This window comes from Lynx canadensis, chromosome F2 (assembly GCF_007474595.2).
Source record: "Lynx canadensis isolate LIC74 chromosome F2, mLynCan4.pri.v2, whole genome shotgun sequence".
Classification (NCBI taxonomy): Eukaryota; Metazoa; Chordata; class Mammalia; order Carnivora; family Felidae; genus Lynx; species Lynx canadensis.
Genome location: NC_044320.2, coordinates 37,747,015 through 37,772,486, shown reverse-complemented (window position 1 = coordinate 37,772,486; position 25,472 = coordinate 37,747,015). Strand labels below are relative to the sequence as shown.

The following is a 25,472-nucleotide window of genomic DNA, read 5'->3' as shown; positions in this document are numbered from 1 at the left end:
ATTTTGAGATGTTTCTCAAATTACAAATTTCATTATACATTTTCTTTATTTTAAACTTATTTAAAAGATTCTAAATGTTCAGTATACAAATCAGAAAACACTAGACAATAGGCCACTTTGGCCAGTGGTCCTGAGGGACCTAAGATAAAGTCAGCATGGCTTAGTGACTAATGCTGAGGGGACTTTGGGGGACTGAGAAGAAGGAGGCTGTCTAAGTGGTGTTTCACATTCCAGTTTTGGCATTTGGGTGCATAATGATGCCATGAAATGGTAAAAGAAGCAGCTATGCAGAATCAGGGGCAAATAGAGAGTTTATACATACATTTGAAACACCTGTGAGATCTCCGGGCTTCTATCAGACTGTAGGATATTCATATCTGGAGCTTCAGGAAGAGATTTCACACTAGAGATATATTTTGGAAATCATCTATAGATGGATAAAACCAGGAGAATTGGTCATCCAAGAAATATGTGAAGTTGAAAGAGCAGTGGGCCAAGGGGATGCCATTTCTAAAGCAGACAGTGGAAGAGAAAGTGTCCTTGAAGGAAATTGTAGTAGAGAGATCAGAAATGTAGGAGCAAAAGCCAGATAGTTCATGAAAGGAAAGGGTGTATAGAATTTCAAGGAGCCAGGCGTTAGCAGTATCAAATTCTGTATCTTAACTATGGACTCTACTTTGCTTATCTGCAATATGAAATGGTTACATTAAATAATGTTTAAGGTTATTTCCAATTCTGACATTCTTGTGAAATTCTGGTTATTTTGCTTGTTTTATCATGATACATTGCCTTCATTAGCTTTATCACCAGCAATAAACTAAATCTTAGCTATCATTATGGATTAGTTATAAGTAGAGATACTGATTTTCCTCACTTTTTTCTTTTAAAAAATTTTTGTGGTAAGATACACTTAACATAAAATTTGCCACGTTAACCATTTTTATGTCTGCGGTTTAGACTCATGTTCCTCATTTGACTAAGCTTATTGAGTGTAAATTAACATATAATTACAGGAGTTCTAATGATTATATCTTTGTATATGTTATTTTGAATATGACCCAGGCACTTGCTTGCTTCATTTCTAGTCTCGGCACTGTATTATACATGCTGTATATTTAGACATTTCCAGATGTTAATGTGTTCTGGAAAAGTTTAAAGGTAAAACTTGATTCTGATTAAATGATTAAAATCTAGGCCCTAAAATTCTAGTTTTTAAAATAGTAGTGTCCGTTTTCCAAGATGTTTTATGAACCAAAATATAAACCAGAAAACTCTGAAGTTGTCATCAGATAAAATAGAACATCATAACTTGAAGCCATCAAAGGATTATTCTCTTAATGGAAGTTTGAGCAAGCAAATGTGTTCGGAATCAGGATTTCTGGAAAATTGATTTTGGAGCCAAAGTTGATATTTGCTAAGCCCATGTTCTTCTTTCTTGTAATAGACTTATATTGCATTAAGATGTAAACAATATTTTCTATAACCTATTTGTTTTTCAGTGGGAAAAGTAACTTCCATATTTCATCTTAATGGATTATATTATAGTACTATATGTAGTCTTGAACCAGTTTTTAAAATGGGAACTTAGTTCGGGGGCCTTTTTCACAAAAGATTAGCACAAACTCAGTTCTTTGCAATTTTTCTTTATCAGTTGATCAGTAGAGATCCTATCTATTTTACTGCAAAAAGCTACATTTTCATTCCAGAGCACATAATTGGCAATGGCATGCAGTTGACAAAATAGAAATACTCTGGCCTGGAATTCACTAATAAAGGAGTACATTTTCTTGTTTTTTGCCAAACTCAGTCTTGTCTTTTACATTGAAGATCACGTTTCTGTTATATGGCATTTTCTAGATGTTTTTTATAGTTTCTGAAGCTTTCTAAGTGGCCTGTGTAATGTAGTGGACTCTTTATTTTCCATACCACATTCCTTGATTTCGATGTGTCAAAGTGTCTCAAGTCCCATAAGGTAGTTAAGCTAGACCAATTGAATTCTCTTTCCAGGAAGTTACATACTGAATACGATCAGTGATGCAGTAATAATACTGCATGATACAGATGTCCTCATATCCAGCGCACTTCCTGGCCTATCTCCATGATCAGACAAGGGTAGGCATTTGAGGCTAGACAGACCAAATGCCAGCCACCTTACTTGTAAAAGTAATTATTTACATTTATGCTTAAAATTTTGCAAAGAATCTATCTTTCATTATAGGCAATGAAAAGGTGACAGCAATGGCCCGGTAGTTTGTTAGAGGACAAAGTTGGTAATTCAAATGTAGGCATTTTTTCATATTGTCCCTTGGTAAATATGGGGAAATGTAGATTTGTATTAATCTGGAAAAGAAGACAACCAAGGTTCACTATTGAGGTTTTTAACTTAATGCCTTATATTGGGAACATTAAGATTTCTACTATAAATGAAGGTACCCCAAATATTTTCATAGTGTATTGAGAGTTAACAAATAGGAATATGGTGATTTGGGCGGTAGTTAATAATATATTTGTTATAGTGCAAATGGAATACTGCTTATATTGGTGGCCTCTATATACATAAATACTTATAAGCAACAGTGTTTTTAAAGAAAAAGACTGTGAACATCTCTTATGAATCCATGAGAGCTAATATATGGATCTGACATATAGGAGATAATTCAGTGTATGTTCATTGACTTTATTTAGCAAACCTTTTGGTGAGAGTTAATACATTGTATCTTTATATCAGAGCTGACTCCCACCTCCCCACAATTACAGATGAGTAAACTAAAGTCACCGAGAGATTAATTTGTTAAAAGTTCCACGGTTAGAGTTGAACCCATTTGGCTGACATGTCAATTTTATTAATTACTAAGTTGTCTCTGTAGAATGAAATGATGAACAACAGGTATTAAGCAGTTATTTTAATTAACATCAGATACTGATACTAATAAAAATAATTGTGTTCACTTATTAATTATTTAGTGCCTAGTACATGCTAGACATGCTACTATGTACTGAGACTATAAACACAACAGGCTGATTATCTGACATTACAGACCCTATGTTCTAGTGAAAATTCTGTAAGACTATTAGTAGTTTAAAACCCTCTTGTTTCAAGTTTTTGGGTGCTGTGTTTATGTCTTTTGTCTCTTTATTCCTGACTTGCAGTTCAGTTCGTGGTCGATATTAAAGAATGCATGAATTAAAGAAAAAGTGAATGAAAATATAACCTGAAATGTTTCTTCATGTATGTTTTTATTTGAAACTATTTTCTGAATAATACAATTCATACAGAGAACATTTCATTCTTCAGAAATTTTGCAAAATAAAATTATCACTGACGTTTTAAATATTGGGGCACCTAGGTGGCTCAGTCGGTGAAGCATTGACTTCAGCTTATGTCATGATCTCATGGTCTGGGAGTTCGAGCCCTGCATTCAGGCTCTCTGCTGACAGCTCAGAGCCTGAAGTTTGCTTCAGATTTTGTGTCTGCCCCTCCCCTGCTCGCACTCTGTCTCTCTCTCTCTCAAAACTAAATAAACATTTAAAAAATTAAAGTTTCAAAGGAAAGAATTCATGTTAGTGGGGAAGAGGAAATAGGAATGTTACTTAAAAGTATAGAAAATTGGGGTGCTTGGGTGGCTCAGTCAGTTAAGCATCCGACTCTTGGTTTCAGCTCAGGTCATGATCTCTGTTTGTAGTTCGAGCCCCTCATCAGGCTGCATGCTGACAGTGGGGATCCTGCTTGAGATTCTCTCTCCCCCTTTCTCTCTGCCTCTCCCCTGCTCACTCTCTTGTCTGTCTCTCAAAAATAAATAAACTTAAAAAAAATTTAACTGTATAGAAAATATGGTATAACAATTTTAAGCATTTACTTTAAAAAATTTTTGTAATGTTTTTATTTATTTTTGAGAGAGAGAGAGAGAGACAGAGCACAAGCAAGGGAGGGGCAGAGAAAGAGGGAGACAGAATCTGAAGCAGGCTTCAGGCTCCAGCTGTCAGCACAGAGCCCCACACAGGGCCGAACTCACTACCCACGAGATCGTGACCTGAGTCGAAGTCAGACATTTAACCAACTGAGCCACCCAGGAGTCACTTAAAGCATTTACTTACAAAATGTTCTGTATAATAGACAGTGGGCTAATTAAAATGTTTAGATTAATGTGTAAGTGAAACCTATCTAAGTCTCTCTTTTTTTTTTTTTTAACTGAGTTGTGAGCACAGTTATAGAGTGTACAAATTAGAAAAATCTAAGTTTACCAAACCTTACATATGGGAGATGGGTTGGGGGTACACAAAGGCATATATCTTTTCAAATAGCATATAAACTTGGAACTTCCAAAAAATTCATGATAGTCATTTCATTGATTAAAATAAATACCAAATGATTTCTGCTTTATTGGTTTATTCTCAGTGTATCATACTTAAGATTTGTAGCCTTTGACCTAATAGGAATCAAAATAGAGGTGGTTCGACTTCAAGAATTTGTAATAATCCCTTCACTTTAACACATGAATGTGTTCAATATTGGCGAAAGAACACGTTGCTACCAAAACTGAAATAAGATCCTTGAAACAGAAAGGATGTTGCCATGGAAAAATGAAGTAACACTCAGTGCAGCTGTGATGCATTAATGAATAGGATATTTTTTTTAAAAGATCATTTGTGTTTGGTGTGGCTCAGAGGGTCCCAACCAGATGGTTTCCATGAACATGATCTGACCCCCGGTTTGAGGACTTCTTACTGGCAGATTACTTCATTTTCTTTCCCTTGGATTGTCAGATCCTTACATTAATGCAAAATTTACTGCTGCAGATTTATATTCCCTTACATAAATCACTCAACATTTTACATTAAAACCACAATTTTAGACGTACAGTTTAACAGTTATTTTAAAAGTGTAAAAAGATTTATGTGATAGTTGTAGTATATATTAGAGATGTAACATTATAATAAGTTTGAGGATTTTGGATTATGTATGTGTTTTGGTTCTTATCATTATAGAAATCTCCAGAACACATATCACATTTTAGAAAGTTTATTTTTTAGAGTTGTTATGTATCTCAGAATAATCTATTTTTGAATATTTATTGCTCACGTTGTTAAATTTGATGAAATAATTTATTTCTGAATTAGTGGAATTTTGGAATATATTGTTATTTGGAAGTTTCGGCACAACTTAAATTATTTCACAAGATATATATGTTTATATTTGTATAGTGTGGCATATTAAACTAATTACCTCACATTGTTGAAAACATTTTTTAACATAGCATCAATACCTATATGAAGTGTTAAAAACTGACTCTTTTTAGTTTGACACTATAAGCATAAATAATTGAATAATGAGAATGGTATACTGAGAATATGTTCTCAGTATGCCATAATACTTTGTGCACTTGAACTTCAGCAATTAATTGTGTTAAATATTTAAAAATATAAATGTAATACAGCTGAAACAATGTGTGTTTTAGGATAAAAAATGTTGTAATCTTCAATCAATGAGCTACTTAACATATAAACACTTAAATTAGGTTGCAAGATAAAATTCTAGATGAGGTCAGACTTCATGAACCTTATATTTATTTTTATAAAATTTTACTTATATTTTTCTTCACTGAATTCAGTTTGTTCCATGCACAGAAATGTTGAAGCAAAAATGAGTAAGTTTGCTTATTTATAAGCCTGGCAGATTATTTATCATATCAAGGAATTCCAGACCTGTTACGTATCATGCTGTCACTAAGGGCTATATTAACCTCAAGTGAACATATATTAATGTATTCTTAGTTGTCTTTTATAAAATATAGTCTCTTAATTTGCTAGAATATCCAAGTATTTATCAAACAAACAAATTTTAGTTTTTGTTACATCTTCAGATAATGCCTTTGTATGCCAAATATTTTGTAGAAAATTAACAGATGACATTTTGTATTTCCTTGAGAATAATTTAAGTATGCTAGGCTGTTTGAGCAGTTTGTGAACCAGGTACAAAATATTACTTTCTAAGAACCAACTAAGACTAATAGACTTGAGCTTATATTGCTTTTGAATTAAGAACTCATGATGAATTTAATTTTTGATTTGAGATCGCTTAGTATTATTTCACCTCTCTAAGGTGCCAGGCAACCTAAGTAAACTACACTGGGGATAAGAAAGCATAAAAGTTTCACATGAAATCAAAATTTAAATAATAATTTGATGTATGATAAAAGCAGGGAATAATGCTCTCAGTTTTAAGTCTTCTGAATTTTCTTTATTACCATGTATCCATATATATAAAATGTGATACACACACACACTTGAATCTTGGGATACGTGTAAATAAAAAAAGAAAATACATGATACAGACTTGTTATATTTTAATATTTGTCTAGAGATATCATCTGAACATTGGAAACATCTTTCCTTATATTTTAGTTTGTAAAGTAAAAACAAAAGGCCAAATTCACATGGTAATAGCTGCTTGTGTGTGTGTGTGTGTGTGTGTGTGTGTGTTTTAAGTGAGTACAATACAATACTAGTTGGTTCTAAGGCCTTAGTTGGTGTTAATCTAATGAACTGCAAAAGAAGGAGGATTTTCTCACCTTTTTTTGCCAGCACATTTTCTGATTCAGTCGTGTTACTTGGAAATAACTGTGGAAGGCAGATATGTTTTCATCTCATTTCACTGTGCCTTTTTGATCAAATTCATAGCAAGAAACAATGTCCTTTTAAGTGTTAATTGTGTTCTTCAGTAAAAGTAACTCATAAAGAGGTAAGTATGGCACATTTCTTCTTCTTCTTCTTTTTTTTTTTTTTTTTGGCTTGCCTGTTTATTCTGATAAAGATATTAAGTATTTGAGGGTATATTAACTTCCTTATTTAGTCTGTTCCCAATATTTTAATTTTGCTTTTTTTTTTCTTCACCCTAGCTTGAAGTACAGTCTTGTTGTGTATTCATTCCAAATGATAGCCTGCCTTCCCCAAGTACAATTGTATCTGGTGACATTCCTGGAACAGTAAGAAGTTGGTACCATGGACAAACCAGCATGCCTGGAATGCTTGTCCTCTGTATGCCTCAAATAAAGATTATTAGTGCTGGCCACAAGTATATGGAACCTCTGCAGGAGATTCCATTTGTCATTCCACGACCCATCCTTGAAGAAGGTACATTAAAAAATATTCTTCCTATGGTTATATTTGATAATAATATTTTTAGTTTTATTGTTTTTTAATATGCCAGTGCTTATGTAAATGAGTCTTCTCATTGAAAGATCCACATGAAAATAGATTCAGTGATCTGCAAAGTGGATTTAAAAAGAAGGGTGCACAAAGTAAATGAACTAAGTGGTGCTGTTTATTGACATCCACACATTTTAATAAAATTCATGTATGTATAAATAGACTACAAAATATCATATGAAACACAGAATAATCACTAAAATGTGAAGCATAGACAAATCAAGATGACAGTTGGTTTTGGAAGTCGGCATTAAGCTGAATTACGAATGATTAGATCTTAATTTAAGCTACTTGATTTATTAATAGATATATATAATCAAATGAATATATTATTTACATCAAACATAATATATTTCTAGACTTCTCATTTGTTAAAATACAGTAGATAATATTGTGATGATTGGAGACATGACTCTTCAGTAAATACTTCATTTGTGATACTGCAGAATTTTCAGTTGCAAATTCATACCCTTTTGAACTTTGACATATTCATCTCAAACAATCTGTGAACCTGGAAAAGTTTTGAGTCACAAAGTAAATAGTGTGAATCTATATTTTAATAACAGGGTTCAAATGTTTTACAATGGTAAACAGTTCCACACCTTGTTCATATTATTAGCATGTAAGTATATGAATGCTGATATCATTGAGATCACTACACATACTATTATTGAAAAGCAGATATATTCTGTGCAGTTTTTGACTTTGACTTGATGTTGATTTCTCTTTCCTTTTCTCTGTTTTGGCGTTTCCATTGAAATGTAGTTTTCTTAGGTTTATCAGAAGTAGGAATGATTTTACTGCCAGAAATGAATGTTGGGATTTAATAAAATGAATACCATTATCATAAAATCATAGAATTCTAACAGTTAGATGGAACTTCTTTAGATCTCTTACCTGTGTGATTTTGTTCTTGATGCAAGGATTCTTTTTCTAGCATATTGGATATATCCATTCTTTGATATTTGCTTCTGGTTGTAAGGAGTTCTTTATTATCACAACAGCTATTGTGTATCATATCAAGGACGTGCTAGCCTCAGAAAATGAGCTGGGGAGTGCTTCCCTTTTTTTTGTTGTTGTTTTTTGTTGTTGTTGTGGTTTTGTTTTTGTTTTTTGGGTTTTTGTTTTATTTTAACTCTGGAATCATTTATGGAAGATTCAAATAGTTTGTCCCTTAATTTTAAAAAATTAAAATTCATAATATTATTCCATTTAACAGCTTTTTTAGACATTATTTACATACAGTTTTATGCATACAATTAGATGACTTTTAGTATATTTACAGTTTATACCATCATCACCACCATCAAATTTAGAAGTTTTATCACTCAAAAAAAAAAAAAGTTTTATCACTCAAAAAATAATCAATATACCATTAACAGTTACTCTTTCTCCCTTCATCCAAAACCCTGGCAAATGCTGACCTTCCTGTCTCTATGAATTTGCCTGTTCTAGGTGTTTAATAAGAATGGAGTCACACAATATGTGGTCTTTTGTGACTGGCTTCTCATGGGAAGTCACCATAATGCTTTTGAGGTTGACTTATTTATCAGTCTTCATTTTTATGGCTGAAAGTAATCCATTTTATGGATATACCATGTTTTCTTTATCCACTCATAGTTGGTAGACATTTGTGTTTACATCTTTTGGCTATTATGAACAATACTGCTGTGATAATTTTTGCACATCTTTTCTTATGGACATATTTTAATTTCTGTTAGCTATGTACCTAGTAGTAGAATTGTTGGGTCGTATGGTAGCTCTGTGGTTAAGGTTTTGAGGAATTAACAGTCTGTCCTCCAAAGTGTTTCTGCCATTTTGCAGTTCCACATCAACTTATGTAGGTTCTAATTTATTCAAGTTGTAATTGTCTTTTTGGTGTTAACCATCCCGGTGGGTATGTGGTGGATCTCATTTTGGTTGTCATTTGCAGTTCCCAAATGACTAGTGATATTGAGCATCTTTTCATGTGCTTGTTGGCCATTTGTAGAAGCTGTTTTTTATTTTCTTATTGTTTTCTAATACTTGTCCCACTTTTTAGTTGGGTTATTTATCTTTCCTTTTAATTGAGCAGTTCTTTATATATTCTGGATATTAGATTCTCATTAGATATAATTTACAAATGTCTTCTCTCATTCTATGAATTATCTTTTTTACTATCTTGATTATTTCATTTCTTTTATATTCTTAATTCTATTTTTCCCTGCTGTATTAGACATTATTCCCTTGCTATTTTTTTTTCAATCTTAGAAATTAACACTCTTTACACAAAGTAAAATTTGGTTCCAGGGGCGCCTGGGTGGCGCAGTCGGTTAAGCGTCCGACTTCAGCCAGGTCACGATCTCGCGGTCCGTGAGTTCGAGCCCCGCGTCGGGCTCTGGGCTGATGGCTCGGAGCCTGGAGCCTGTTTCCAATTCTGTGTCTCCCTCTCTCTCTGCCCCTCCCCTGTTCATGCTCTGTCTCTCTCTGTCCCAAAAATAAATAAAACGTTGAAAAAAAAATTTTTAAAAATAAAAAAAAAATTTGGTTCTGGAAATACTAAGATGCCTTTTTAATTTAGTAAATCATACAATAATTTATGGTATTTACTCTCCTCCTGAACAACACACAGGTCTTTAAGTACTTTAATTCAGCGATTCTCTCCAGATTGACTGGCTATTACTGTTATATATTTTAATTTATCTCTTATTTTTCTGAATTTTGTAAATTTAAATCATTTAAAAAATAATTGCATATATATTACATGTATACAATTAGTACAGGGTTTGGAAAATTTATTCAATAAATGGCCAGATAGTAAATATTCTCAGTGTCATCAACTATCTGGTTTTTGTAACAACTACTCAGCTTTGCTTTGTAGTACAGAGGCAGCCATAAATAGTATGTCAATGAATTGACACTCCAGTAAAACTTTATTCACAAAACCTGATAATCAGTCACATTTGGTCATGGGCCACCTATGCTAACTCCTATACCAATGCCTTACTAGACATTTGTTGTCACAGCTCATTCCTTTCTTCTACCTCAGATAATTTTCCTTCTGCCTTTTTTTTTTTAATGATGTGCTGTTAGCAAACAATTTTTTTTGTTTGAAACTGTATTTTGCCTTCTTTTGGGAAAGAATTTTTTTGTTATATATATATATACAGTTTTATATATATATGTGTATGTATATATATATGTGTATATATATATGGTTTCTTACTGATAGTTTTGTTTTGGCCATTAAAGATCCTTTTGTGCTTACTTTTGTTTTTCATTGCCTTTCTGAGAAATTCACCATCAGTTTGTGTTTTTTTTAGTGTCTTTCGGGCAGCTTTAAGGATTTTTTTTTTTTTTTGGCTTTTAAATCTTTGTTCTTTTAAGTGTTAGTATTGGTGTCTTTGTGAGCTTTTCAAGTTTTCTGGCATTTTCTCTTCATATATTGCCTCTGTCTCATTCTTTCTACATATATGTTAGACATTTTTTTTTTACTGTATTGTTCTTGTCTCTTTAATATTTTTCCCTTTGACTTTCTGACCTGTAGTCTGAGTAATTTCTTTTATATTACATTTTATTAATTTTATTTTCATCTGTATCTAATGTGCTGTTTTTTGGGGGTAAAACTTTATAGAATTCTAATATATCATACAGAAATGAAATACATCAACTATTAGTATACAACTTGATACATTTCATAAAATAAATCTGCCCATGTTACTAGCTTCTCAATCAAGATCAAAAATTTTACCAAAACCCAGGAGATCTTCTCTAGTCCCTTGCCGGTCTCTGTTACTTCAGAGGTACATGGTATCAGGATGTCTAAAACCATAAATTATTTTTCCTGTTTTTCAACTTTGTAATACTTTATTAAATTTTAAAATTTGCTTATGATATTTTCATTTTCATTGATTTTTTAAAAATCCTTGCATTTTATTCATAATTTCCAAGGCTTTGTTATATTTCTTGATACATGAATCATTTTATTGTCTGAGTCCTGCTGATTCTTGCCTGTATGCCTAGTGTTGTTCTTTGTGGGTTTTTTTGTTTGTTTCTTTGTTGCTCCTTTTTGTGGGGGAGAGTCTACTTATTTTTCCTGGAAATATTTGTCTAGAAATTTTTTTGAAGATGAGCTCAAAGATTCTTCCTTTGTAGTTCAAATTTATTTCTGATGTATTGGGAGCATTACCAGTTTACAACCACTTGAAACTAGAGGCTTTTATACCATGTAGATAATAAAAATTCAAGTTACAATCTTTTATGAGGCTTGGTTTGTGGTTATATGTATTTTTTTCCACTCTGTTCAAGGTTCAGCTTTCTGATCATGTACAGAGGGTAAAAACAGGGCAGTTTTATTTCTAGTTTATTCTAACATTAATATTGTAGCCATATGCATTAAAATCTTATGTTCTATTGGGTTCTACAATGCAAGTGTCAACAAGGATGTTCCATTTCACCAGGTTTGAAATGCCTCAACCAATTTGTTTTGCTTACCTCGGAGTTCCTGACTTTTCTCAGTCCCTGGCCTTAATAAAGCCTTACTTTTTTGGGGAAACTCACTAATGAATTTAAGAAGATATGGAGTGCAGGGGCGCCTGGGTCTTTGTGACGCTCAGTCTGTTGAGCATCCGACTTTAGCTCAGGTCATGATCTTGCGGTTTGTGAGTTCGAGCCCCGCATCAGGCTCTGTGCTGACAGCTCAGAGCCTGGAGCCTGCTTCAGATTCTGTGTGCCCCTATCTCTCTGCCCCTCCCCACTCATTCCCCCCACCCCTGTAAAAAAAAAAAAAAAAAAAACATTAAAAAAATTAAAAAAAAAGAAGATATGGAGTGCATGTCTCTGTGTGTGTAAACCAGTTCATATAAATTTTATTCATAGTGTGATGTATAAACATTTTATAAATATATTCATCCTTTTTGTTTTTAGCACAAATGTCATTCAGGGCACTAAATCTACCAGGTTGCTGGAAATAGAGTCCCTCAGTGATTTAAAGATGTGACAATATCATATCCCCCGTTTATCTAATGGATTTTATGAAAGGACTGATATATACTGCTCTACTATTCTTTATCTTTTGAATACTCTTTTTTTTTTTTTTTCAACGTTCATTTATTTTTGGGACAGAGAGAGACAGAGCATGAACGGGGGAGGGGCAGAGAGAGGGAAACACAGAATCGGAAACAGGCTCCAGGCTCTGAGCCATCAGCCCAGAGCCCGACGCGGGGCTCGAACTCACAGACTGCGAGATCGTGACCTGGCTGAAGTCGGACGCCCAACCGACTGCGCCACCCAGGCGCCCCTTGAATACTCTTTAAAATCCCTGTTATAGCACTTCTGCCAGCTTCTTTTTCTCCTCTTGTATGATAAATTACTTTCTTCTCACCTTGTTTTTCAAATACATTATGAATGACTTAAGGAACTACAGAAGTCTCCATCTTTAAAGCAGAAGGTGTTATATTCTGATATTTTATTCCTAGAACTGAGTTAGATAGCATCTTAGTTTGTTTTGAACACTTAAAAAAATCACACACCAGATGGAGAGGGCAAGAATCAAATAGAAACTTCTAAAGTCTATTTTTCTTACTCCCTGGGAGAAAATAGTGTGACAATATAATCAGCCCTGAAACCTAAAGTAAAAACAGTTTTTTGTTTTTTTGTTTTTTACCACATGGTTATTCTCATTGGCCAAACCTACCTTGAGGGAAGGAGATTATTTCATGAGATTTGAACATCCATTGTCTAATACCATGTTTTGTAATCCCCTTATGTTTGTTTTATCCAGATTTTTTTCTTATAAATGATTTCTAGTTTCATACCTTTGTGGTTGGAAAAGATAATTGATGTGATTTCATTCTTCTTGAATTTATTGAGACTTGTGTTGTAGCCTAGCATGTAATCTGTCCTGGACAATGTTCCATGTGTCCTTGAAAAGAAGTGATGCTTCTGCTTTTGGATAGAATAATCTGTATGTATCTTTTTAGTCCATCTGATCTAATGTGTCTTTTAAGGCCAGTGTTTCCTTATTAATTTTCTGTCCTGAGTTATCTCCTCATTGATACAAGTGGAGTATTAAAGTCTCCTACTATTCTTATCCTGCCATCTATTTTTGCCTTTACTTCTGTTAATATTTGCTTTATGTATTTAGGTGCTTCTATTGGGTGCATAAATGTTTAAAAATGTTATATCCTATTGTTGGATTGATCCTTTCATCATTGTATAATGCTCTCCTTTATTTTAATGCTCTCCTTTATTTTGAAGTCCAGAATCATGATGCCTTCAGCTTTGCTTTGCTTTGCTTTTTTCAGGATTGCTTTAGCTAATTCTACTCCTAAAACCAGTACTGCATTGTATGTTAACCAATTGGAATTTAAATAAAATTTGAAAAGAAAAAAAGAGTCTATTTTGTCTGACATAAGTATTGCTACCCCAACTTTCTTTTCATTGCCATTTGCATGGAATATCCTTTTCCATCCTCTTACTTTGAGTCTGTGTGTGTCTTTAGATTTGAAGTGAGTCTCTTGTAGGCAACAGATATATGGGTTTTGTTTTTTTTAATTCATTCATTCATTCACTCTGTGTCTTTTGATGGGGAGTTTAGTCTATTTGCATTTAAAGTAATTATCCATTGGTATATATTTATTGTCATTTTGTTTATTGTTTCCCAGCTGTTTTTTGCAGTTCTTCTCTGTTCCTTTTCTTCTTTTCCTCTCTTATGCTTTGATTGTTTCCTTTAATGTTGTATTTAGATTTTTTTTTTCTTTTGTGCATTTACTAGAAGTTTTTTCTTTGTGGTTACTGTGAGGTTTACACATATCATCTTATGTATATAACAGTCATTTTAAAGTTCACAGTAACTTAATTTTTAATACATTTCAAAGCTTTATATTTTTACTTTCCCCCACCTTATATCTCATATTTTTAAAGACATATTTTTTTTTAATGTTTATTTTGAGAGAGAGAGAGAGAGAGAGAGAGACAGTGCAGTAGAGGGAGGGACAGAGAGAGAGAGAGAGAGAGAGAGAGAGAGAGAGAGAAATCCTTGCTGTCAGCACAGAGCCTGACGAGGGGCTTGGGCCTATGAACTGTGAGATCATGAGCTGAGCCAAAATCAAGAGTTGGACACTTAACCAACTGAACCACCTACGTGCCCCTTATGTTTCATATTTTTGATGATTCATTTTACATCTTTTTATGTATCCCTGAAATAATTATTATTTTTTTAATTTTTACAACTTTTATACTCTTCATACTTGGTTTATAAGTAATATGTCTACTACTTTTATTATTTATTTACCTTTTCCAGTGTGATTTTTACTTTTGTATGTTTTCTTATTAAATAGTACATTGTATTTTTAGTTTATTCTTTTGAACATTTCTTGTAGCCTGTTTAAGTAGATGAACTCCTTTACCTTTTGCTTAACTGGAAAATTCTCAATCTTTCTGAATGATAATGTCTGGGTACAGAATTCTTGGTCGGCCATTTTTTTTTTCCTTTTAGCCTTTTGAATATATCATGCCACTCTTTTTTGATCTATAAAGTTTTTGCTGAAATATCTGCTAATTGCCTTAGGGGGTTTTCCCTGTATGTAATATGTTGCTGTTCTCTTACTACTCTCTGTTTACCTTTTATCATTTTAATGAGAATGTGTCTTGGTGTGTTTCTCTTTGGGTTCATCTTATTTGGGCCTCTCTGATCGTCCTGGACATAGATGTCTGTTTGCTTCCCCCAGATTATGGATGTTTTTAGCCATTATTTCTTCAAATAAATTTTTCTTGACTTTTCTCTCTTTTCTCCTTCTGGGACTCGGATAATGAGAATGTTATTCCATTTGATATTCTCCCAGAGGTCCCTTAAAGTATCCTTACTTCTTTTAATTCTTTTTTAATTTTTATGCTTTTTGTTTTCCATTCCTTTGTTTTTCATTCATTGATGGTGCTTCTGTTTCATCCATTCTGCTGTTAAATCCCTCTAGTATACTTGTAAGTTTAGTTTTAATGTTTCGTGTTTTCTTATTTTCTGTCTCTTTGTGGAAGGAAATTCTTGGTGCTTCTCCATTGCTTAGATAGGTGAGCATCTTTATGACCATTACTTTGAACCCTTTATCTCGTAGGTTGCCTCTCTCCATTTCATTAAGGTCTTTTCCTGTGGATTTGCCTTGTTCTTTGGAATATATTCTTCTGTCTACTCATTTTGCTTGTTTCTCTGTGTTTGTATGTATTAGATGAAATGGCTATCTCCCTCAACCTTGAAGGAATAGTCTTGTGTAGGAGGTGTTTTGTGTGGCCCAGGTGTTTTGTGTGTCCTGTGGCTACCAGAGCTAGTCATTCTATGGGCATCCCCACAGATGTAGACATCCTGTGGGCTGTTTGTCCCCTGGTTTTGATAGGGCTTCAGTTGGTATTGTGTGCAAGGTGGGGCTCTAGGTACTCACCTGGCTTATGTATCTTGGCTACTGCATGGGGAGAGTGGACTTCCAGCTGCTTGCCTGTTCTGGTTGTGGCTTGCATTCTTGGTGGATTGGGCATGACTTGGGATACTTATCTGGCTTTTTTTACACCTTGGGTGCTACATGGAAGTGGGGAGGGGCAGGAGGCTCACCCAGCCTGTTCAAGGTGAGTGGTAGGCAGACCACACCTACCCACTGGTGCCAGAAGCCTAGAAGGGGTCCACCTAAAATGGTACTTGTTGGCTCCTTCACCAACAAGGTAGGATGAGATTGCAAAAATGGCTGTTGACAGCACATCCGTCCACAGCAGACTGCTTTTGTACATTTTTAAATTATTTAATTTAAAATTACAGATTCCTGTCTCTCTTTAAAATTAGTAAATTGGTCTCCCTGTGTTATGGTCTAGGGGCTTTTTCTTGTTTTTGTGCTGGATCATAGGGCAAATGAGTTTGTGGGCAAACCCTTTAAGAACAGATCTTTGTTCTCTAATGTACTGTGATTCTTCTGGTCTTAATCTTTATTGGTATTCAAAACTAGACATTAAAATTGTTTTAATGTTCATTCATTTTTGAGAGAGCACAAGTTGGGGAGGGGCAGAGAGAGAGACACACACACACACAGAATTCGAAGCAGGCTCCAGGCTCTGAGCTGTCAGCACAGAGCTTAACATGGAGTTCAAACCCACGAACCCTGAGATCATGACCTGAGCCAAAGTCAGACACTCAACCAACTGAGCCACCCAGGATCCCCAAAACCAGACATTTTACACCTTGTCTCTACTATGCCTGCCTCCAAGGTCAGGATTGCTGATTTGGGGCACAATCCCTTAACTTTTCCAGGGTGTATTCTGTATTTGTAGGAACCCTCCCTCATGTGCCTCCTCTGAGGTGGTTTTTGGGGCAAGGTGTGTCTGCCTTCCCACTCTTCTACGTGTGTCTTTCTTGGCTTTTGAGTGGAGGTGCTACTCATCTAGTTCATGGATCCTAGAGGAAAAGCATGCCATATGTAGTTATAAATTTGTTGTGTCCATGGGAGGAGGTGAGTTCAGGGTCTTCCTATGTCATCATCTTGAACTCTCTCATGAAGAATTGATGTTAACAAACCTACAGTGTGTGTGTGTGTGTGTGTGTGTGTGTGTGTGTGTTTTATTTGAGAAAGGAGAGAGGGTGGTATTTATGTGTATGTATGTGTTGATATTCTTAGGTTGCAAGGAACAGAAATCAAGTCAGGAGAACTTAAAAATGGAACTTATGATTCATTCTCCACATATTCTATTACAGAAAGCAACTTTAACTTTGAGTTAAAATTTTGATACTAATCTCACTATTTGTCTCTGGTAATTATGAGCACCATGCTTTCAATTAAAACTTTCTCTTATTTCTTTCTTTGTTGTTTTCCTTGTCCTCACAACTCCTTTTGAATTATTTTTTCTTGCTTTGTTTTTGGTGTTGCTTGGTTATTCTGAGTTACAGATTTCTCTTGAAACTAATTTATCGAAACCAATTATTTAAACTTACGGAATGAATAACAATAATATTTCCTATGTAACTAAAGTTTTGTGCTTCAAACCGTTTATTTGATGGAAATATTTCAGTATATTGCATGGTGTGTGTGTGTGTGTGTGTGTGTGTGTGTGTGTGTGTGTGTGTATAGTGATGGGTTGTTAATCATACCACTCTGATTTACAAAGGAAATTCAAATCCATTGTTTCTGTAGAGAAAAGTACGGCCGCTCTCCCCACTGCTTGCTACTGCCCACCCCCAGCCTCACTATCTTTTTCTGTGTTTAAACAAGGACAACTCTACTGTTGCAGGGTCTTAGCATATGCTGTATATGTGACTGCCTCCTTCTTGATCTTTTTTCTAGCCTTTGTTCTCACTTTTTAGGCTTCTATGTATTTAACTTGTCAGCTCCGTCTGTTCTGTGATGTTACTGCTTCTGACTCATCACTCTTAATACTCCTATCCCTATTTTAATTATTTTTATTCAGCTCCTGATTGCCCTCCTAGGGTAAAAAGTGTAAGAAGTGTATCTGTCTTGTTCACGGTACTATTCCTATCATTTAGCACAATTTAGCACAATGAATGGCACGAAATAGGGGTTCACTAAATAGTTGTAGAGTATGCTATTTGGCAAATAATTTTTGGTTACTGTAAGGAGAAAAAAGAACTTAAAGAATGAAAAGGTAAATTTCTGATGTGTCTTCAAGTTCGTAAATAATTGAAAAAAAATTCTTTGTCATTATGACATGAAAAAAAAAGAAAAACAATTACAAAATGATCAATAGAATGAGCATGGAGGGTTCTCCTAGATTTCAGGCATAACTGAATTTGGACTTCAGAAGTTCATAATGAGGAGCTGTTTGTTGAAATGTGTCATCTGATTTCAATTGCCATAGAAAGGGAGAGATGATCTCTAATGTGGTCAGATCAAATCTGTATAGGGTGTTTAGGTCAAAATCAACATCTTGAGTTTCATTACGAAGCATTTGCAGTGAGGCTTGCAGATGTAATTTGCTACATCTATCTCACACCTCTGAGCAGATGGGTTTCTACACTGTGCCTAGTAGAGGTTTGTTTTTTCTTCTTTGAAAGAGTTGCCTGCAACTTTAATAAAATATTTTGACAGAAATGGAATATTGAGATCATTTATAAATTAAAACTTTGCTATTGTTGGCTTTAGTGAATTTTCATAGAAACTGACGTTAAAATTGTTGAGCATCTATGAAAAACAGAAAGTTTTCCCATGTAATTCTTTTTTATCTTTTTGGTTTATATTGTTCTATCTTGAGTTTTTTAATATCTTAATTTGATAATTACAATTTCTACTTATTCTGAAAGAAGATGTACTATTACATTAGATTTTTTCCAGTTTTACACAATGTCTTTAATTGTAGTCCTTAATCTATATGTAAATAAGATACCTTGGGGAAAAGAAAAAGCTCAGAAAAAAGCTTAAGATTTGTTCTCGATGCTGCTGCTGTTAAATAAATCTCTTGGATACCATCATGTATGTATTACAAATGAAGTTAAGGTGTTGAAATGCCTAAATGTAGTTAATACAATTGCTGTATACATCATTATTTTCTCAATAGCTCACATCCATCCTGCTCCATCATTTGTTTAGTCATGGATTCTGTGACTTTCAAAGACTTGAGAATGAACCTTATTTAATTGCTTCCCTGTCAGTCAATTTTGTATTTCCCAACACCCCCCCACACACATATGCGAACAATTTTATAAACAAAAACAAAAATGGCAGAACTAGTGTATATTTTACCTTTAAAATATATAATTTAAAATTCACTTAAGATCATAAAAATGGGTTTTTGAAATGATACCAAGGTAACATAGTTTCATTAAAGGAATTTTTTAAAAATTGGGATATAATTGACACATAGCATTGTGTAAGTTTAAGGTATATAACATATCAGTTTGCTACATTTATATATTGCAATATGATTACCATCATAGTGTCAGCTAACACTTCTGTAGGTCACATAATTATCATTTCTCTTTTGTGATGAGAACATTTAATACCTAGTCTCTTAGCAACTTTAAAGTATGTAATACAGTATTACTGACTATAATCAATAAGTTGTACATTAGGATTCCAGAACTTCTTCATCTTCTAGTTGTAACCTTTAACAGCATCCCCCCAATTTTCCCACCCCTGAGCCCCTGGTAACCACCATCCTACTCTCTGTCTCTGTGAGTACAGCTTGTTTAGATTCCATATGCAAGTGATATATAGTATTTGTCTTCCTCTCTCTGACTTATCTCACTTAGCATAAGTCTTCATTAAAGGAACTTTTAAAGCACGAATATACAAGAGAGAAAAATCACTTTGGTGATAACCAGTATTAACGATTTAGTTTTGTATTTCTTCCCAGAGCTTGTTTTTTCTATTTTGTTTGATAAATATATACATACATATACGTATATAGTATCCATGTTGTAAAATGATTATATTCATGATGTACAGTTAAGATAATAACTCCTGACAAAATTTTCAGTACTTTTTTTCCCATTTATTATATTCTGCACATTTCACAGGGGCATAACATGTTTTGAAGCCATTTCCATCTAAAAGTAAGAGGATTCAAAAAAAATCTGCCTTAACTCTTGGGTTTAGTGTATGTGGACTTTGTCCTTTGTAAATCATATTTTCTCAGGTTACAAGGAACAGAGAAAGTCAAATTATCTTAGGGAATGGGCATTCAGTGATCTCTAATCATCAATAGAAGAGTGTCAGAAGTGATCATTAGCAACCAAAGTATGCCAGAGAGTGGAATATAAATGAGGACCTTGAATAATAGTAGCTCTGCTCACCCACTGACAAGTTGGGCTTGAGTGTTTCCTTTTCTACTACTGTCCTTATATTTTTAAATACCTCTTTTGAAATATAATTTACATTCATAATATTTACTCATTGTATGCCTACAGTTCAGCGATTTTTGAGGAAATGTATAAAGATATGCAACCATCACCCCAAATACAGTTGTAGAACATTTCTGTCACCTCAGATTTCCCTTATGTCCATTTTGTAATTAATTTCTGTTCCCCACACTCCAGTCCTAACCCCCTATTGATCTGATTTCTGTCTTTATAAACGTGGCTTTTCTGGACATTTATTAAAAGGGAATCATACAGTATGTAGTTTTTTGCATCTTAAGATCTTATGTATTTATGTATCAGTGTACCCAGGGTACACTTTTTTTCACTTAGTATAATATTTTCATTAAAAATTTTTTTTTTACATTTATTTATTTTTGATAGAGACAGAGCACAAGTGGGGGGGGGGCAGAGAGACAGGGATACACAGAATCCAAAGTGGGCTCCAGGCTCTGAGCTGTCAGCACAGAGCCCGACACAGGGCTCAAACTCAAACCACAAGATCATGACCTGAGCCGATGTCGGACGCTTAACTGACTGAGACACCCAGGTGCCCCATCACTTAGTGTAATATTTTTAAAGTTCATTCATGATATACCATGTATCATTATGTACCATGTACATAATGACAATTATGAGTAATAATTCTGTGGTTATGTCACATTTTGTTTATTAATTTTACAGTTAATATTCAATTGTGCAGTCATCAGTTTTTGACTATTATGATTAATGCTGCTATGAACATTTGGGTACATGAATTTATATAGACAAATGTTATTTATGATGGATAGAGTCTTTGGGGTAGAATTACTGGATTTTATAGTAACTTTTTATTGAATATTTCAAGAAATTGCCCAACATTTCAGAAGTGATTGTACCATTTGACATTACCACTATTAACGTATTAGAATTTTACTTTCAATATATCTTTGCCAGCACTTAGTATTTTTGCCATTCTAAAAGAGTATGTAGTACTTGATTGGGGCAGTCAGTTTGCGTTTCTGTAATGACTAATGTTAATGGACTTTTTTCATGTACTTACTACATATTTCCTTAGTGAAATGTGTATTTAAATTGTCCATTTTTTAGTTATCTTCTAATTTTTGAGTTGTAAGAGTTCTTATATGTTCTAGATGGAGGTCCTTTTTCAGATATATTATTTACTAATATTTTCTTCTAGGTTGGGGCTTTTGTTTGCATTTTCTTTTTTTTTTTTTTTTAATTCAAATTCCAGTTAGTTAACTTGCAGTGTTATTTGTTTCAGGTATACAATGTAGTAGTGATTAACCACTTTGATACATCACCAGGTGCTCATCACAACAAGTGCACTCCTTAATCCCCATCACCTATTTTACCCATTCCTCCACCTGCCTCTCTTCTGGTATCTGTCAGTTCTTTATAGTTGAGTCTGTTTCTTCATTTGCTTCTCTCCCTCTTTCCTTTTTTATCCTCTATGCTTGTTTGTTTTGTTTCTTAACTTGCACATATGGGTGAAATCATACGGTATTTGTCTTTCTGACTGACTTATTTCACTTAGCATAATACTCAGTAGCTCCATTCACATTATTGCAAATGGGAAGATTTCATTCTCTTTATTATGGTTGAGTAATATTCCGTTATGTATATATACTGCATTGTCTTTATCCATTCATCAGTTGATGGACACTGGAGCTGTTTCCATAGTTTGAATTTGCATTTTCCTAATAGTTTTATAACTTAAATTTTAGAATTTAATAAAATCCTCTTTCATTTTCTTTATTAATTGTGCTTTGGGTGACTTAGTTTTAACTCTTACAATATGGTCTATGGTCCTTTTTGATGTATTTTTTTTTGTATGATGTGAGATAAGAGTCTTAAATTCATTTTATTATATGCGGATATTTAATTTTCTTAGCATCATATTCAAAAGATTGTCCTTATGGAACTGTCTTGGCACCTTTGCTGAAAATCAGTCAACCATAAATCTAAGCCACTTTTTCCCCCTGTACTCTCAATTCTATTCCATTGATCTATATGCCTATCCTTGTGCCTGTACCACACAGTGATAATTACTGTGGTGTTATATTGTCTTTAAAATTATGTAATACAAGTCGTCCAACTTCCTTTTGTTCTTTGAAATTATTTTGTCTATTTTAAATTCTTTGCATTCCTATGCAAGTTTAAGCGTTAGCTTATTGGTTTCTACAAAAAAGAGCCTGCAAAGACTTTGATAGGAATGGCATTTAACTTATAAATGAAATATTGGGGATATTTCCCATCTTGACAATGTTGAGTCCTTCAGTTTATGATCCTAAAATGTTTCTCCTTTTATTTATGCCTTCAATTTTATTCAGCAGTATTTTGCAGATTTCAGTGTGTTGAATGCCTTGCATGTCCTTTGTTAAAATTTTAAAATGCATTTAAGTTGCTGTGAATGGAATTATGTTCTTATTTTCATTTTTAAAATTTTTCATTGCCTGTATCTAAAAGTATAATTTTGTATATTTCCCTCATATCCTGTGACGTCACCAGACTTGTTTATTCTAGTTGTTAGTGTGGAGTCTCTGAAATTTTCTATAAAGTGAGCTATGCCATCTATGAATAAAGATTCTGTTACTTCTTTGTTTCCAATCTGCACGTCATTAATTTTTTCTTTTGTTTTTACCTTAGTACATTGGCTGGAATCTTCGGTACAATGCTGCATAGAACTAATGAGAACACATATCCTTGCCTTACTCCCAAATCTTGAGAGAAAGCCTATAGAATGTCACCACTAAGTATTATGGTAGCTATGTATTTTTCATAGATGTCCTTCATCAGGTTGAGAAAGATCCATTCTATTCCCAATTTTTTCAGGCTTTTTACCATGAAATGCTTTGAATTTTTTCAGATGCTTTTATGAAACCATTCAGATACTGGTGTGTGTGTCTTTTACTATTAATGTTGCATATTAATCAGTTTTACATAATTAATTGTTTAAACGATTAAACTAATCTTGGATTTGGAGATGGATCCTGCTTGGTTATGGTGTATCATCTCTTCATATGGTACTGGACACAGTTTGCTTTTTTTTTTTTTAAGGATTTTGTATATATTTTCATGACAGATTTTAGTTTATAGTTTTCTGGCAGCGTCTGCCCTGGTTTTCATAACGGGATAATGCTAGCCTTGTAGAATGAGTTGGGAAGTCTTTCCACCTGTTCTGTTTCTGGAAGCGTTCCTGGACAAATAGCATTATTTTGTTAATTTTGGTAGAAATCACCCTTGAAGGCCTGGGGAATGGGTAGACCTTTTTTTGTAGAAAGTTTTTGAATTAATAATTCAATCACTTTATTTGTTTTAGGTCTATTCAGAGTTTCTGTTCCTCTTCTGGTCAGTCTTAATAAATTGTGTCTAGAAAGTTATCCATTTATCTAAGTTTTCTAAATTGTTGCGGCATACAGAATTGTTCATAATACTGTATTTTAATCCTTTTAAATTTCTTTAGGGTTGATGTAATATTCCTCCTTTAATTCTTCATTTTAGTAAGTTGTGGATTCTCCTTTTTTTGAGGTTAGTCTAGTTAAAGGGTTATCACATTGCTGATCTATTCATAGAATCAACTTTTAGCTTTATTGTTTTTCTGTTGTGTTTCTTACAGGGATAACTTAAGTTATGGATATGAAATGTATGATACAGACACTTAATACTATAAACTTTCCTTTAAGCATTATTCTAATTTCCAAATACTATTATTTAATGCACAATATTTTGAATTTTCCTTATGCTTTCTTCTCTGGCCCCCGGTTATTTAGAAACCATGCATTGTTTAACTTCCATGTATTTGAAAATTTCAGGTTTCTATTTTTTCCTGTTTTCTAATTTAGTCCCATTGTGGTCTAGACCATATATTTAATAATTTCAATCCTTTTAACTATATTAAGACTTGCATTATGGTCTATCATATGGTCTATTTCAGAGATTGTTCCATATGTGCTTCAGTGAATTTTCTATAGTAGTTGGTGCAACATTCTATGTATGTCAGTTAGATCAAATGGGTTGATATTGCTTTATACTCTTCTGTACCAATGCTGACTTTCTATCTACTTATTCCATTATTGAGAGTGGAGTATTGAGATATTCATGTGTTACTGTTTAGTTGCTTAGTCTTTAAATCTTGTCAGGTTTTGCTTCATATATTTCCCTATTAAATGTCTTTCTTTCTATAATACTCTCTTAAATTTATTTTGTTATTTATTATAGTTATTCCAATATTTTTATGCTTATAGTTTTTATGATGTATCTTTCCCATCCTTTTACTTTAAATTTTTAAAAATATTTTATTTGATATTTGAGAGAGAGTGTGTCAACAGGTAAAGGGAAGAGAGAGAGGAGGAGAGAGGATCCAAAGTAGACTTCATGCTGACAGGCTAACAACTGCAAGCCTGATGCAGTGTTTGAACTCATGAATGTTGAGATCACGAACTGAGCTCAAGTTGGATGCTCAACTGACTGAGCAACCCATGTTCCCCTCCCCCATCCTTTTACTTTAAATGTAGTTCTGTTTTTGAATGAAGGTAATTAATTTAGTTAGGTCTTGCTTATTTTTGCAGTCTGAAAATACCTTATTTTTAAGTGAGGTGTTTAGACCATCTGTATTTTGTGTCTTATTGACATATTTGAATAAAATGGGTCATTAGCTATTTTTTGTTTTGTGTATTTTGTTCCTCTGATCTTTTTTTACTGCCTCCTATATCTGAAATGCATATTTTAGTGTACGATTCTATTTTCTCCATCAGTTTTTCTTTTTACTATGTATTGTTTTTTATAATTATGGTTCTCTTTTCTGAGGAAACTGGATTTTATCTCTTTTTTTAATGTATTTATTTTTGAAAGAGAAAGCGAGCAAGTGTGTGGGAGGGACAGAGAGAGAGAAAGAGAAAGGGGGGTACAGAGGATTCCAAGTTGGTCTCACGCTGACAGCAGTAAGCCTGATGCAGGGCTCAAACTCAAGAACCATGAGATCGTGACTTGACCAGAAGTCAGACACTCAACTGACTGAGCCACCCAGGGTATACACCCTACTGTATACTTTTTTAAAGGTGACTCTAGGAATTGTATTATTATGCTCCTGAATTTATCACACTTTAACTTAGATATATTTTAACTTAATCTTTTTTTTTTTTTTTTAAGTTTCAGGTTTTTATTCCAATTTTCCAATTGTGATAAATCAGCTTTGTCAAGATTTGAGAATTTGGGGGAAATATTGGATGCCCTATCTGCCATATACTTTAAAATATTTAAGTTTGCAAACTTTTTTAACTGATTCAAAAATATTTATTGAATGTGATAATATTCTTGGCATAGGGATTAAACTGAACTTTTTTTTTTCAAATTTGTTTTAAATTCTAGTTAGTTAAAATTTGTGTAATATTAATTTCAGGAGTAGAATGAATGAATTAATGATCTTGCAGTTGGTCAGATCGAA

At 33.5% G+C, this 25,472-nt stretch overlaps 1 protein-coding gene across 2 annotated transcripts in view; it reads left to right on the top strand.

The window, feature by feature from the left end:
- Window positions 1-25,472, top strand: part of VPS13B (vacuolar protein sorting 13 homolog B) — an 820,834-nt gene that overhangs the window by 407,212 nt on the left and 388,150 nt on the right. For both annotated transcript variants that reach the window (XM_030304021.2, XM_032591891.1), the window contains one exon: window positions 6,897-7,131. In XM_030304021.2, coding sequence (XP_030159881.1) covers window positions 6,897-7,131 — 235 coding nt within the window. The remainder of the gene's footprint in view (window positions 1-6,896; window positions 7,132-25,472) is intronic.